Here is a 17,574-nt window from a genome sequence, read left to right as displayed (position 1 = left end):
TTTTCATCGTTCGAAACAGCCAGGTGTCGCTCGAGTAATGGCTTCAGCTTCAGCAAAGCGTGATGGCAGCTCTCCTACAATGGCTGTCGATGTCACGTACTGGAAGCGCTTCACCTCTTCCCACGGAAGGAGTTCCATTGGACTGACACTTCTATTCCTCATACTGCAGCCCGAACCCCGTTTCTGAAAATCATTTCTATCAAAATCGTCATGAACACTTTTTGACTCAAAGAAAGTATCTGTTTATTTCCTCATAAACATTCTAAGTCGTTCGGAGTGTTGTGATTTACATACCAAGTGCAGAATGCTTCGCTATTCCTCTTGCACATGTTCAGATTGGCTGGGCGGAAATACTGATACCACATAAAAGTTTCGTCATAATACAAAAACGACTGCGAGAAATCGGTATGTTTGAAACAAGAAGGGCTGACTGAGGTGCTCCACGGCCACACCGAATTCTCAACTTTGAAGGGTGACGTCCTTTGTCACGTAGAGGAGAGCCCGACAACAAGTAGACCTACTGGAAACATTGATGAGCCGTGGGCTCTTGTAGATCATGCAGGTCATAACTTATTGTTTCCGCTTTTTGCATGCTGAAACGGGGAATTTGAAAGTGATTATATTTTCAGAGTTGTTTTATATCGAAACAGAACATTTAAGGACATGTGTTCGTCATCAGAACTCTTTTCACTAACACATTAAATGTACTCGTAATTGCGAACAATGACAACCGTGAGCTGTAGAATGGAATGAAGACATTGAAAATTTGTGCCGGAGCGGGACTCGAAGCCGGATTTCACGCTTATTGCGAGCTGTCGCCTTACCATTTGGCTATCCGTGGACATGTGTCGCCAATCATGCGTCTACGACCTGTACATCTATTACGTATGCATGTCCAAAGTAACTTTGGATCGTGATCAGAATAACACAGGCAATGCAATATTGTATTTCTTCACTAAGTCCCCTCTACAACCCCTTTAGGATCATGTATGAATTGTGCAAGTTCTTGTTCATAAAGGTATATGTGCTGACAATGATTTTGTATTTGCTTTTATTACATTAGCTTGTTAATATTTTGTAACACATTTCAAAGAAACGAAAAAAAAATAAACGTTGTTTCAAATTCCAGCGTTTGTTGCGATGGGGAAAGTACCTTAGTTAGGTGTAGACAGCAACTCGTATGAACGTGATTATATGGATCCTCTAAACTAAGTAATTACTGGACAATAATAATTGGTTACAATAAAGGAATGTGAGAAGAGCGAAAATATCAGTAGTTGCATTTATTTTCAGCAGCAGAGATGAATTTTCAGGTCCGTGTCGACTAATAGGTGGCAATACACATATCATTGTCTAGCTCTTTCAATTGCTCCGTTAAAAGAGCGTTTTAATAACTGTGAGACTCGACGACTTGCTTCATAAATCATATCAATTAATTCTTAAGCATATTTCTACAAAATATTACGAAACAGACAATCCTTTCGGCCCGCTTTCGTAGCTGAGTGCTCTCCATGGCTGAAGGCTTTGCGGAGGATCCTGGTTTGATTTCCAGCCCTGCCACAGATTTTTCCCTGGTGATAAGACTGGAATGGCATAAACTCATTCTCGTGATGCCAACTGAGGAGCTGCGTGATAGAGTAGAAGCGACTGCAGATCTCTGAAACTGAAATCGGCCAGGAGAGCGGTCTGCTCGTCCAATGACGCCGTCAGCAGAGGGTGACACCGCGATCGGTCGACACCGATGTGGTCACCAGGGCCTGTGGACGGAGTGATATCTCGACGTGTAACTGCTGCTACCGTCATTTCGGTTTATAACGTGTGGTGGTACACCTCACCTCCCACACAACTTGCTCCTACAGTAGGAAACCGGAAAACGATATGCTGTACAAGGCTGCTTTGGAAGCATCTGACTCGATCCCATTTACAGGCGTCATTCAAGCAGTCAATCTGAGTATTGTTCACTCAAAGCTTATCACGGGAATGCAGGGGAACAGTAAGATCCGCACCATATCATAACAATGGGAGGAACTCAAAGTTGACTCGTTACTTGAAACGTATTGTGTACTCTTGATTAATATGCCAATAGGAAAAATGAATGTTACTTATTGAAGTCGCGAGGAAATAATGGCTCAGTAATCAACGATGATGACGGTTGGTTTGTGGGGCGCCCAACTGCGCGGTCATAAGCGCCAGTACTAAGTCTCAGTTCTTCTCACAGTCCATTTTTTCACACAGTCCGATCTAGTCACTGTCACAAATGATGATGACGAAATTATGAGGACAACACAAACACCCAGTCCTCGGGTGGAGAAAATCCCCAACCCGGCTGAGCATCGAACCCGGGAGCCCGTGATCAAGAGGCAGCAATGCCAGTAATCAATGTCGTATTTTACTTGTGATTAAGTATGAAATTAAAATTAAAAGTTACAAATTAATACAACAGATGCCACTGTATGGTTGAGACGAACAAAAGAGACAAATAAATCCTATCGAAAGTATCCAGATACCCACATGTAAAGCGAAACTGACAAATAGATTTCTCGAGATGCAGACGCACTGATATAAATAAGGTGGTCTTATGTCAAAGCGGTAGGTGGGTCAAAACAAAATGTCCAGACACTCTGTGACCAAAATGGTACTGAAACAGAGGATGACAGACTAAAGGCCGAAATACTAAATGTCTTTTCCCAAAGTTGTTTCACAGAGGAAGATTGCACTGTAGTTCCTTCTCTAGATTGTCGCACAGATGACAAAATGGTAGATATCGAAATAGACGACAGAGGGATAGAGAAACAATTAAAATCGCTCAAAAGAGGAAAGGCCTCTGGACCTGATGGGATACCAGTTCAATTTTACACAGAGTACGCGAAGGAACTTGCCCCCCTTCTTGCAGCGGTGTACCGTAGGTCTCTAGAAGAGCGTAGCGTTCCAAAGGATTGGAAAAGGGCACAGGTCATTCCCGTTTTCAAGACGGGACGTCGAGCAGATGTGCAGAACTATAGACCTATATCTCTAACGTCGATCAGTTGTAGAATTTTGGAACACGTATTGTGTTCTAGTATAATGACTTTTCTGGAGACAAGAAATCTACTCTGTAGGAATCAGCATGGGTTTCGAAAAAGACGGTCATGTGAAACCCAGCTCGCGCTATTCGTCCACGAGACTCAGAGGGCCATAGACACGGGTTCACAGGTAGATGCCGTGTTTCTTGACTTCCGCAAGGCGTTCGATACAGTTCCCCACAGTCGTTTAATGAACAAAGTAAGAGCATATGGACTATCAGACCAATTGTGTGATTGGATTGAGGAGTTCCTAGATAACAGGACGCAGCATGTCATTCTCAATGGAGAGAAGTCTTCCGAAGTAAGAGTGGTTTCAGGTGTGCCGCAGGGGAGTGTCATAGGACCGTTGCTATTCACAATATACATAAATGACCTTGTGGATGACATCAGAAGTTCACTGAGGCTTTTTGCGGATGATGCTGTGGTGTATCGAGAGGTTGTAACAACGGAAAATTGTACTGAAATGCAGGAGGATCTGCAGCGAGTTGACGCATGGTGCAGGGAATGGCAATTGAATCTCAATGCAGACAAGTGTAATGTGCTGCGAATACATAGAAAGATAGATCCTTTATCATTTAGCTACAAAATAGCAGGTCAGCAACTGGAAGCAGTTAATACCATAAATTATCTGGGAGTACGCATTAGGAGTGATTTAAAATGGAATGATCATATAATGTTGATCGTCGGTAAAGCAGATGCCAGACTGAGATTCATTGGAAGAATCCTAAGGAAATGCAATCCGAAAACAAAGGAAGTAGGTTACAGTACGCTTGTTCGCCCACTGCTTGAATACTGCTCAGCAGTCTGGGATCCGTACCAGATAGGGTTGATAGAAGATATAGAGAAGATCCAACGGAGAGCAGCGCGCTTCGTTACAGGATCATTTAGTAATCGCGAAAGCGTTACGGAGATGATAGATAAACTCCAGTGGAAGACTCTGCAGGAGAGACGCTCAGTAGCTCGGTACGGGCTTTTGTCAAAGTTTCGAGAACATACCTTCACCGAAGAGTCAAGCAGTATATTGCTCCCTCCTACGTATATCTCGCGAAGAGACCATGAGGATAAAATCAGAGAGATTAGAGCCCACACAGAGGCATACCGACAATCCTCCTTTCCACGAACAATACGAGACTGGAATAGAAGGGAGAACCGATAGAGGTACTCAAGGTACCCTCCGCCACACACCGTCAGGTGGCTTGCGGAGTATGGATGTAGATGTTTTCAGAAGTGAAGTAGTAGCAGAAGAATTGGTCAGCCAGCAGAACTCAATGACTTTTAACGTGAACAAGTGTGTATATGTCACCTGTCTAACGAACTAAAAACGCATCAGGTACATTTCAACACATCTAAGTCTGGGTGAGTCGACTTTCGGTGACGTGAAGGTGAAGAGGGAAAACGAAGGAACAAGCACGGCTGGAAGAAACCAGGCACACCTCGTGTAATGACAGACAGCTACCGTCGACCATTGCGGCGGATGGTTGTAGCAAATCAAGAACCTTTTCTTTTGTCATCGGTCCGCTGGCTGGCTTGTTGCGGCGCACCACGAGTTCCACTCCGGTGCCAGCCTTTCTCCTGAAATTATTGCACACCATTATTAATTTGATGTATTACAATCTCTGTCTTCCTCTACTTTTTTTCTTTACGGTTCCCTCAAGTAACATGTCGGTTATTCCCTGCCGCCTTAAAACATGTCCTATCTACCTATGGCTTCTTCTTGTCAGTGGTTTCCATACGTTCCTTCCTCATTCCTTACATTATCAATCCATCAAAGTGTCAAAATTATTCTGTAGCGCGGCATCACAAAGGATTCGATTCCCTTGTGCTCCATTCTCTCCACACTCCATGAGTCACTAATGTACTCGTAGAATGAGATGTTGAAAATGAGCATTCTCAGAAATTTCTTCCTGAGGTTGAAGCCTACAGTTGACACTAACAGACTACATTTGGCCAGGAACGACTCTTCGCGTGTAGCAGTCTGCTTTTTGCGTCCTCTTTGTTTCGTCCGTCATGGTTCACTTTCTTTGCAGAGAATTTCTTCTGTGTAGTTATCACAGATTTTGACCTTAAGCTTCTCACTATTCTCATTTCGGGAACCTCTCAGTATTTTTATTCTGTACTCATTAGACTGTTAGTTCCAGCAAAATGTTTCTGCAATTCATCTTCACTCTCAACTGAACTGCCTATTGTGGTATTCCTTATCGCGTTATCCACATCTCAAATGAACTTCAAACGCGTGGCATCATTACTTCAGTATCCAACTACATTCGACACTGCTTCTTGTTGTGCTTGGGAAGCCAACTGAAGCAACTTTTGTTTACTTTCACCATGTGCAATGAGTTAAAAGAGTGCGGTACAATGGTCCAAGAGCTCCTCATAAGCTATACATTACTGTAGCTAATCCTGAGCGATATTTGAGGTGGTGTGAAGAGCTATCCCACTTGGACTGCGTATGACTGGTAACGAGTGGTAGTCAAATGAAAGGGCCGTGGTTTGTCGAATTCGTGGAGGATCTTATCGTCCATTACATGTGACGCCATCTGTGTAGTGTGGAAGATGCGGTATGGGGATATTTGTATTGACGCGGTCTCCTCATTGCTTTTAAGAAACGCTAGATGTGGAAGGTTATGAATATATTTAACAGCACTTTGCAAAGCAGAGGAATAATTCATAGATGGTGATTCTGTCAGCACGACAATGCAACCTTTCATTAAGCAGCAATTGTCTGTAGATAATAACGTTCCTGAGATGGACGGGTCTACCCAGACTACCGACCTGAACCAAATGGAGAATCTTGAGAACTCGACTTCACACTATATCCCAGAGATCAACATCAATGTCTTCCCTTTTCTCGGCTCTTGAGAAACAATGGACTACTATTCTTATACAGACTTTCAGATACCTCATTAAATATATTTCCAACAGACTTTAAGAAGTCGTAAAGGCGTAGACGGGATATATGTCACATTAAAGTACAATATTATAAGTTCAGATACTTTGCATCCTACAGCGTTCTGGCAATGAGGACCAAATCTGCAGCATGAAGTGTTAGCTTGCTTGCAGGCCGTAGCATCTCGCCATGTCAAGTTGACGGAGGTTGGCAGTTGTCTTCCGATCGCGGGATTGATGTGAGTTATTTACGTTCCGCTAATAGTAACCGTTGTGCTCCAATTTCAAGGTCCCTCACTACTCCTACAGGTTCGTGAGACCTACGTCCAACGTGGAGCCTGTTGCGATGTCCTATGTGATGGACTTTGGCTATGCCGAAGCTACGTGTTCTCCAGGACACTGGAAAAAGTGGGGCTACGAGACCCTGCTGGGTCCTGTTTAAGAACTCAGAGACTGTCAGGGTAGGCACTGTTTTGACGACGGTGAAGATTTGTAGGTTAGGGCGAAAAACAGGAAGGTCATCAGCTGTCACTGTCTTCTCTTATCACCCTATAACCTTACTTCTGCTATTGTAATTTAGTATGCTTTTACCTAAATAACGGAAAACCCTGACTTTAAGTTGCTACGTATATTCTGCCCCAACAGAACAAATAGTCCCGTTACGGGAAAGGCCACGTATAACCCTCTTACTAAAATTTTGTTTAGTTTCCTACTAATGTGCACTATTTGAGGGTAGTCCTGTTAATAGGAAATGCTAATCAATAGAGTTATCCTTTTTACAGGAGTTGACCACGTGATGTGTCTAATGGATAAGAAAGTCAGACTATACAATTCTTTTCCCAACATTTTACCCAGCAATTAAATAGAAACACAGTACGTATAATATTACACTGAAGCTAGTACAACTCAGTTACAAGTTCATTTAGTGGTTTAAAACGTGTGCTAATGGTCCGCAGCCTATCCAGGCAATGAAACAGTGGAGTATTGAAAAAGCAGAAGTATGAATTTTTGCCTGCTTTCTCCCTACTGTGTAATTTGGTTCTTCAAATTAATATTACTCCACGTAAACAAAGTTAGTACAGACACTGGAATTTGGTCTGACTACCACATCTTTATACATTACGTTTTAAAAGGAGAAAAAGCCTAGTAGATAACTTCAGGGAAGCTAAAAAATTTGGCCAGGAGGGGACATAAAGAATATCATTTGCTGTAATAAAAAATCTTAAATACAAAAATACTTAGATACTAAAGCACACATTTTTTGTACTGATCATTTCACTTCACGGAAACCTCTTTATGACTGGAATTTACTTTCAACAGCTGTTATTCGTTTTACTAACTCTGTATAGTCTTTAACCAGATTCTAGTAACTTGGCTGCACTCTGAATTCTACGTAAGCATACTTGTAATTGTCAAGATAACACAAAAACAATTTAAATAGTGCCTCTTTATATTAACTTGACACTTCCTCAGTCTGTAAAATACGATACTCTGATTTACCAAACACCAGGAAGCAACCCTATGTAGGTGTATAATTAAGATGAAATAACAGGGTGAACTACTTTGTTTAAAGTTCAAGAGTGGTTATTAAAACACAGTATAAATCTATGGTTCACGCTGTAAAAAAGTAAATTTGGTATAAAAGTCTGTAGGCTTGTGGCGAACAATTATGGTGGCTACACTACCCACAGTACGGCCTGCAAGTCTTTTGCTGTATGGGCTTCATATCTCTTCTTGGTGTCGCTCATTTCTAACAACTCGCAGCTATGCAATAAGCCGTTTGCAGTCTCCATCCGTGGCATTTTGTGCGAATTTGAAGGCAAAGCTTCTCCTGCTCCACGAAGGTGTTCCCTCAGTCACTGCTGCCAACGGACTGTGTATCTTACTCCCCAGCCGGTTGGGGTGGCCGAGCGTTTCTAGGCGCTACAGTATGGAACGCTACGGTCGCAGATTCGAATCCTGCCTCGGGCATGGATGTGTGTGATGTCGTTAGGTTAGTTAGGTTTAAGTAGTACTAAGTTCTAGGGGACTGATGACCTCAGAAGTTAAGTCCCATAGTACTCAGAGCCACTTTTTGTCTTACGTCCCGCGCTTGCTCTAGGTTGCGCGCCATTTCGCCGTTGCCATCTTTTCCACTTCCCAGAGCCATTTTCGTTTTAAACAAAAGCACACTGGCTTTTACATGACACCTATTTGTTATATTGCTGCTAAGCGTGACCGTTTCTTAAACTGTCAAATTTACATTAACTTGAACAATTTATACACACAAATATTTTTTAATACAAAAGATCATCAGATAATCATTTAACATAATAAACAATTTACAAAGTATTTTACTTACATTACTCACTTACATTACAAAGCACTTCAACCGCCAGTATAGTACACTTTACACATACAGAATATTTATTACCAATCTGCGAAAATTTCTTAAAGCAAAAAATTATAAAAAAATGTAAATTAACCATAAACAAATGTTGTTATAAACTGCCGGTCCGGCAGAAGGTAAATTCGACTTACATCTTAGATCCGAGGTCACTGTGCAGATCGTTGTGGTGCAGTTACCTGGATGGTCAAAACCACCCACGTAAGTGTCCCTGTACTCTTAGCCGAAACAGGTTACAACACTGTGAAACATCGATGTGACTGTGTCGTAAAAAATGTAAAATACAATGGAACCCAAGTAAGTCAGCCGTTTAACCTCCAGGAGAGGGCCCTACTCTTTTCAAGTCACATAATGTGAAATCGTACCTCATTCTTGCTGACGATTATCTGGTTTACTTTAACTAATTGGATTCGCCTCTTGTCTGCAGGAGAGGTCGCAGTCCCGGCGTGTAACACCTTCCGACGGCTACAAGAAGCTGGAATCGACGCCGAGCGTCCGTTTCAAGACGAAAGGCCGCAGTCGGGAGTCGCGACACCCAGCGACGCCTGCCGTCGCCTCGTCAGAGGTGGAACTGCTGGGCGCATCCTTCACACTCTACAGCGGCGACGACACCGACACAGACGTCGACGACCTGGACGACGTTTCGACGCAGTTGTTTACGAGAACTTAGTTACCCACCCGGCGTCATTTTGCGTTCATTGATTCGACGAGCGTACCACTAGCATAACAAAAGCGAAACTGTGGTTCTCCTGACGTATGCGTAATTGTATCTCGCGATCCGAGCGAAAGGTCATCCATATGATCTCCCCAGTAATTCGTGCTCATTGTAGCTGTCGTAAGAATTTATTGTTCTTGAACATCTGTATACGGCTGCTTATCTCATTTCTAACCCTAACATTTGAACACAGTTCGTTGTAATGTTGTAAGTCTGAGGACCAATTTACAAATTTCGTTTCAAGTAATGTTTAACGCCCCTGATTTACTACGATTCTCAGCAAGAAGCCAAAGAAACTTAAAAAAAAAAAAGAAAGTTGCGCGGCTAATACACTGTTCGTACTAGAAGTAGGCTTACAATATATTTGTAATGTTGTTTCTGTCCTCTTGGTGTTTCGGAGAGCCCACATAGTCCTAAGATCTTTTGCGGAAAGATGATGTATTTGTTCATAAAGTTAACGAGGTTCTCTGGTGAGATACCATCATTATCGGCGTTTGTGTGCCCCAGATATGTCTTTAGTCTTTTAAATGTGGGAGAAATTTCTATGTTCCCACTTGCTAGTGGCATTGAGAGCTGCTGGCGTGGGTGACAGTTTAAAATAAAGAAAGTGTCACATTTTTTTTAATCCAGCGAAAGTGCCTACACTGTAGCTCTAGGTTTGTCTGTATGTAAGTCAAATACCACTTGAGGAGCCCTGATTCGTAACATGTAACTTCTTCGCTCCGCCTTGAGGAAATTCTTTTTCGCAACCCAAGATTATGTGTGTATTCCACTTGTCACTTGTACCAGCCCAGCAAAGAAATGGCGAAACAGTTGCGTCAAAAAGCAACTAAAAATTCTATCTCTCTATTCTGTCATGCTCTCCTACCAGAAGTAAAGTGTAGACATCGCGCTTCATTTGTGATTAATGTTTCAATGAACTGCATCTGACTTTTAGTTGAATTGATATTGTGGTCGTTCGGAACATTAGCCTCAGGCATCTGGGCCCATTGGTAAGTCTGTACATGAAGTTTTTAATATTTTTCCATGTTCACGGTGGAATTTTAATCAAAGCGACTAGAAGTAGTTTGTTGTTACAATGCCTTTTGTGTGTATATCCGTCAACACGCCCCACCTTCTTGCCCTCCCAAATATACAAGACTATATTTGTTAGAACGTCTAAACGTTTGACTGATAAGTACAATTATCTACTTATGAGAGATTGTCCATTCCTGAATAGATTAAGGGACGCGCGTGATCAGTAAAGTGATATTTATGTTGAAACAGGAATAAAGTTTTCGGAGCAATTACCAGAAAGAAAATGCTGCGTTCCACGCTATTATAAGCTCGCTTCCCTTAAGGTGAAAATGCTTTCAATATTTTCGAAGTGATATTTTTGTAAGATATGTGAGATACACGTGTCGCGCTGAGGGATATTCGTCTCTCCGGTGGGACAGCGGGCAGACAGCGCTTCAGAGGCTACAGCTGAGATGGTAGTGACCGAGCGGCGCCGAAAAAGTGCTGAAGACTGTAGATGCTACTGTCAAGTCCTGTTACAACGTTTTGTATGTGATATCTAAAAAAATTATTTATCATGATGGAGTGAGTTATGTGAAATCTTTTCAAATGTGTCTATAATTACTATTATCGTGTAAATGTTTTGTAAGTGGACTGTGGAAATAAATTATTGGTGTAATTTATTGTAAACGTTGGTGGTACTGTTTCCTTTGGAAGTAATGTAACTGCTGTCATACATTCAGCATATTTAGCTTTCATACAAATTGGTTTAGACGAGACATTTTTGGTTTACTTGTAAGGTAATATTTACGAGGAAACTCGTGATTTCTACCCCTTCTTCTTCAGTCATTGAGACTAGCCGACTTTCATAAATCATGTTGTTGCTACGTGTGAATTGATTAGGTGTCCTTTTTGTTGCATAGATCCGCAGTTAAGATATCCTCGAGGACGCAGAGCTTGTCACAAAACAAGAAGGCATTGGGGGTAAGTTAATATTCTGTCGCATATACCTCAAGTGAAATGATCCTCATTGATGTGCAATAAGTCAATAACTCTCAGACAATTATTATTTATGAGGTACAGACTACTTTTCATAAGCTATAGAAAGCTACAATAAACTGAGTTGTATATGAAACTTCTTAGGCTCTTGTAACCACGCATCGTCAAAGAGGGAATCACTTCACAACATATACTTGCAATAATTACATTTCTGCACTGAGGACGTGAAGGTCACATTTTACCTAAAGCTGAAATTACTGGATACTAGTGGAGAACCCATATTTTCCAGGTATTTATTTATAACTCTGCGCCAACGGTCGTACGACGCAGGGACTGCCCTTGTGCTTAACGTTTATGACGTCATATCTCCTAAACAACGTGTGGTAAAAAGATGTAATTTTGTAGGTACATTCCAGATTCATACGTGGAAACTGTCTGCAAAATGTGTTGCGAGGGAAATTACTTACGAAGCAATAGATTTAAACGTCATGCACGATGCAGCAATTTTTCACGCATGTCAGTGTTCATTCGTCATATCTCCTGAACTTGTGTCGTGCAATGACATAATATTGACGGTACATTCTGTGGCACATACGGATATTGTTTGCGAAGTTTTCACGAATAGAGATAGTAGGGAAAAATAATAAATGTAAATGAAAAGTGGCAGTTATTCACGCGTCTCATTGTTCACGATGTCATATCATCTGAACAATGTGTCGTACAGAGATATGACTTCTCACTTATGTTCAGTGGCGTATATGCATGCTGTCTATAACCTTTGGCACGAACGCAGTTAGTAGTAAAGAAGTAAATTATACCGTCGTACCTCTTGCGGTACTTTTACTGTATGAGAAACGGAAAAAAATAGTAAACGATACACTTTTTTGTTTCATTTTTTGTAGGGGTTGCGAGAAAAACTTTCGCAGAAGTTCTAATTCACATGTAAAATTTGTTGCAAGTCGCTAAGTGCTCTCATTTTCACATACCGGACGAATAAAGGCTGGGAATTTACACGTCTTCTGCTACGCTTCATTTCATGCCAAGCCCCACCCCTTTGTTATGTAAGTGGTTCTTACCCGCACAGTCACTGCCGCCTGACAGTAAGGTACATGTGTGTCAAGGTTGGGTGAAATCGATCAGGTACCTTAGGAGGAGACTTAGAATACACACAGACACACACACACACACACACACACACACACACACACACACTGATTACCTTCTCATGATCGGAGTTCACAGTCACGTAGAATTTTTAATGGACATCATATTCGCCATTCACAGTAGAAATTACTTATTTCATTACTGAAGTTTCGGCCTTTGGGCTATCTTAAAGTGGTACTGTAAAACATTTTGCCTTAGCACATGTCAGGCTTCAAAATCCTTAAATATGTAAACAAGTCGTCGTTAAAAATAAGCTTTTTCGGTGTAAAAATACAGTAATATCAGACAAACGAGTAGCTCAGTTGCAAAAGCGGCTAAGTCAGTTTTAAATGATTTTTGGGAAAGCCGGAAAACGTAGCCTTGCTCTCACATCAGTATTTCACCGGTGGTTAATGTCTCAAAGAAAAGGAAAGGATAGAGACCAAATCATAAATGTCTCTATAATCCTACATTAACCCCTTTAATATTTTTATGTAAAACTTTGTACTTAGCCCGTTTTGTAACCAAATGGGCCAGTTAGCCGCTTCTGTAACGGCATCGGCGGCCAAGTTGGAATGCAGTCGTTTGCTAAACCGGCCGAAAAATTAATCTCGGTGTTTATCTGGCTATATCGGTAAGAATGGTAGACTACAGTGGTACACTAAAATAATGCGAAAGGAAGAAAGTTAAACGAGCAACTAGTGAAATGCTGTTTTATTTTAAATATTTAAAAAGATTGAAACCATTACATAAGAAAACAAAACATGAACTACTACAAGGTGTAGCATTAATATTACTCAGATTTAATCACTGAATTCAGTCCTAACACCTGTCATGAATGTGATTAATCTTTGGAAACAAATCTTGGGAAAATGAAATATTTCAAAAAACGGTCACAAAGTAAAATGACGTATACAGTGTTTAAGCTACGTTCGGGGAATCGTCGTCATCTAAGAGCTCAAAACGAAGTCCTTCATCCTGGCCGATTTGACATTCGTCTGTTTCCATAATCTTCTGCTGCTCGAAAACACCAGTGTAGAACATTAACTTTTCCTCCGAGCCGCGTCTCAACCCAGTGTAGTTCTAAGAGCCGCTTGATGTCCAGAGTTTTAGCTTTTCCCCAGTGGGACTCCTTTTGGAATCTCCTCAAGAAGAGTTTCTTTCCTGATACGTTTGCCTCGTTTAAGAACATATTTAGGCTCTCCACTTTCAAAATTAGAGGATACTGCTCCTTACATACATAATTTTCTGTTTGCTGTCTTCGTGGTGATAATTCTCTTTGACTTTTGAAACTGGAAGTGCCAGGATCCAGGAACTCTGATGACGTCAGTGACGAGCTTCTTCCATTATCTCACTTTGCAGTCGTCCGACCCCACATGCACAATTGTGACGAATTTTTCCATAATGCCGACGTATACCGAAGGGTTTTCAATTACGCTTAATTTTGAAAATTTTCTCTCTATGCTTCCAAAAAAAAACTCTATCAAGCGATATAAAATAACGATCGACGATCGGGAACCACACTTCAACGCTCTCTACGTGTACTGGAGCAGCGTACAGGAACCAGCACATCAACATCCCCATCACTGTTGTGTTCTTGTTTTCGCCACCGCATCCATCCCAAAAGAGGCGTAGTTTGCTGACATCATGCAAGCTGATATTAAGCTGTTGATGATGAAGAGGTGAAGCAATCTGATTCGAACCCTTTGCAAATTCGTTCTCCAGCCAAACGTATGAAGCCACATTGTCTTTCATCCGACTGCTCGTAGAAGAACCTCGAAATACCGTGAAATTATGGAAGTACATCTGATCTGGGACTTTAGCAACGGCTTCATTTTTCTGGCAGTGATAACTTAAAATTAGTTGACCTTCGATGTCTTTCTTCAGTCTTTCTTGAAAAACATCGCTCCGAACGTTGTAAGCTATAGGCTGATGTTCCAAATTTTTCTTTTCCATTGGCCGATCTTAAGGAAATCGTGCTTTCTAGGGACGAGCATGTAGAGCCTGCGTCAGTATAAGGTACTCCGAAGCCAACATTAGAATTATAAGGAGAATATTGTCCGGTAGTAATCATATTTTACATCCAGATCAGGATGTTTGTCACAGAACATTTCCCGCATTATTTTCACATTTAATTCACTGGGTAAATATTGGCGATGTAGCATTTTTCCTCTAGAATGGTGACTTTCTGTCGGTTTCAATTGTTCAATGTCTCTGACAAATGCATTTTCCTATCCTCATACAACTTCGTTCTTCTGTCACCTCCTCTTTCTCGAGCGGTTACAGGTGAGGAATCGTTCCTTATACTCTAACAAATTTTGTTGAGTCTCCTTTTTCTGATTTGCAAAATCCTCATGAAAGCCGCTCTGCAAAACCTGATGTTTATAGAAATTCTTCAAGTTTTTTGAGAGCACAAACTCCAAAATTTGTTGCTTTCTTGATACTTTGTCTCCTGTATGCTTAGATGTTCGAGGAGATGACACAGTGACATTCTATCGAATGTAGTTGCTCTGCCATTATCAGTTATTTTGTTCGTAAGATTTTTGATCGATCCGTCTTACGCCCTGCATAGTGAGTTCTTTACACTTCAGCTTTGCAGCAGGATGTTTACAGTTTGGCATCTGCCGAAACCCTTTTGGTTGGTACCTACAGATAAATGAAAGTGGAAATTGCAAAAAATTTATTGTAGTTTTATGTCAATGCAGTCAGAAGTTCAGTGTTTCTATTTCCAAGTACGTTGAATTTACAAGAAATGTGTACCAGAAAAGGATAGGTAATGTTGCTAGGTCATTAATTCCAACAACGTTAAGCCTGTAATGAATATTTGAATAGTACTATAAGTAGTGGTCTTCCTTACGTCTTTCTTTTCTGTACGCTTCGTTTCCATTGCTTTACATTCCGTTTTCTCTTCCTAAAAGTAGAGTTTCTAGTGGCATCTTCCCTCTCATTATTAAAGCTAATCTCAGCACTACTGTCGTCAGGTTCGTCGAAGTGTACTTCAATAGTAGAAATTTCCTCTTTATTATCCCTGTCCATTCCGAACTGTGCTACAATAAAACTACCTACAAAGTCGTTTTAAAATCCACAGTGGAACGAGTGTACTGGTAGGTCTTTTTATCGTATAACTCTCTCACTTTCTCTTTCTCTCTCTCTCGTACTTTCCTTCCTACAGTGTAGCAATAGAATGAAAAACATACGAGAATCAACCCAGTACAGCCAACCCGAAAATTTTAGTCACATGTAGCTAAAAATTGAACCTTTTTAGAAAGTGTGAAGTGTGACAAGACAATATGTCGATTCTGCAGCCGTACCCTTAGTCGGCGGCCACTATCCCGTTAAGACTCTGCCTCATTAGCAGCCGAACTGGATTTGGCCGCTTTTTCAAACTAACGTGTTGAAAACATAGCCGCCTCTGCACCTACTTGCGATTGTCCCACCTCATTTTAAGATACTTTGAAAAGTTTCTGAAACCTGATCGATACATTATCACACAGCTTCTAACTCAATATTCGATTTTTGGTCACATAGCCGCTTTTGCAACTGGGCTACTGAATTGTGAAGATATGTACGTCGTGAAACGATGTAAATTACCTGAAATGTCACCAACGTTAACATTATTCACTTAACTTGTTACAAATAGATGTTCGAACACTGTTTACATTATGTAAATTACGTGCAAATCTTACCAGTGTTAACATCATTCACGTAATTCTTTACAAATCGATGTTCTAGGACACCATTTAATGGATTATTTGTAATTTGTACACATCCGTCGGCTCCGCTAAGTATTAGTCAAAGGAGTAGAAGGAGTTGACCACCAACTCATTTGCTACTATATCTATATTTTGGAAGCCACCAGCTATGCAGTGCAGAGTACTTTGACCACTACTCGCACTTCCACGCTTTCATGTTCCAGTCGCGAATGGTCTGCGGTAAGAACAATTGTTGACACGCTAGTGAGCTCAGTTCTAATGTTAGATTTGTGCTCTAGTCGCACATTATACGGAACAGTGGCCCGTAAACGGGCTGAATCTCCGACAATCGTTCGCTCTGGATATTTTAACACTAAACCAAACTGCGATACGCAACAGTTGTCTTGTAAAGTCTGCCACCGGAGCTGATTGAGCATCTCCATGACGATTTCAAGCGCACTATAGTGCATGTTTAAAATAAGTTGATTCTTTTGCCAGTTCAGTACGGAGCGAGTGGAGGGAAGCGCAGTTGCCAGCGTATGCTCGCCTCCTCAGCAGGTGACAAAAGAGTAACGCCAGACCATTTCGGAGTGGAATCTGTCAGCCTCGCTTGACTGTATGCAGAGCGTGCCGCCCAAGCTGGCCGATCTGGCTTCTTTCAAAAACTATTTTAAAGAAACAATTCGATAATAAACTCTCATTTTTGAACATGTTATAGTTTAAATCGTCAGCTTCATCATTTCGTTAATGGTCATAGCTATTGTAATATATCCAAGGTAGGTAAAGTACTGCAAGAAATTCTCAGTTTGCAGTGAAAAATTGGTATCGCTATGAATTTGTGTTTGGCGTGTGCTAGGTTACATGTTGCTGCGTGTGTAATGTAAACTTTATCTTGCATTATTCTTTAAACCAAGAAGGATATCGCATCCTGTTTCCAATCTCGAGGAAACGAATGTATCTAATGCACGCCGTCACGAAGTCTTATCAGTGTAAAAACTATAATGAAATATTCATAACTTTCTCGTATCTTATAAATGGTTTGAGATATCGAAATAAGATCTTGGCAAATGATAGTGCGCAAAGACAAGACTGTTTTGCCATAGGAACAATATGCAAAACTTACACACCTATCGCGATATTCAAGCTACCACAGACTTCTTCAGTGAAATAATGTATTATGGACCTTCCATAGCTAGTGAAACGAGAACAGCTGTGGGTTTTGTAAAAGTATAAGTAAAGAATTTACCCGTTAATTTTTATACTGAGAATGGACTGTTTCGTGAACTATTGACCTGACTGGCACTCGGTTGTTAGATTAATAATACACTCAGGACTGTATCCCAATTTCAACTGAATTAGAATGTTAGTGAGATACATATTTGTAAACTCTGCTGTGTTTTGACGAAGGAAGCAGATTTTAACATGGTATCAAGAGAAATAATGTATTTCTCAAAACTCGTCACAGTCCTCCATGAACGAATGTCACCTGAGCTACCTTCTTGGTATGGCTGACAACTGAAGACGAGTCGTGTCATATAACATTTTTAGTGTTTCGATCTCAGTAAGTGTAAACCTATTGTTGTTTGCTGACACGTTGCTTTTCACCGAGGTTCAAATACCGTGTCAGATTTAAATGAGCATGATATGGAGGAAGCTTTAACGTTGGCCAGTTCGTCGCCTTGGTACCGTGATATT

General features: G+C 41.0%; 1 protein-coding gene across 1 annotated transcript in view; it reads left to right on the top strand.

The window, feature by feature from the left end:
* LOC126413092 (furin-like protease 2) overlaps positions 1-10,735 on the top strand; it is a 714,734-nt gene extending 703,999 nt beyond the window's left edge. Inside the window, exon 22 of the mRNA XM_050082987.1 lies at positions 8,762-10,735. Coding sequence (XP_049938944.1) covers positions 8,762-9,004 — 243 coding nt within the window. The 3' untranslated portion in view covers positions 9,005-10,735. The remainder of the gene's footprint in view (positions 1-8,761) is intronic.
* The last annotated feature ends 6,839 nt before the right edge of the window (positions 10,736-17,574 follow it).

Source organism: Schistocerca serialis, chromosome 7 (genome assembly GCF_023864345.2).
Source record: "Schistocerca serialis cubense isolate TAMUIC-IGC-003099 chromosome 7, iqSchSeri2.2, whole genome shotgun sequence".
Taxonomy (NCBI): domain Eukaryota; kingdom Metazoa; phylum Arthropoda; class Insecta; order Orthoptera; family Acrididae; genus Schistocerca; species Schistocerca serialis.
Note: the sequence above shows the minus strand (reverse complement) of the source record. Positions and strands in the feature narration are given on the sequence as shown.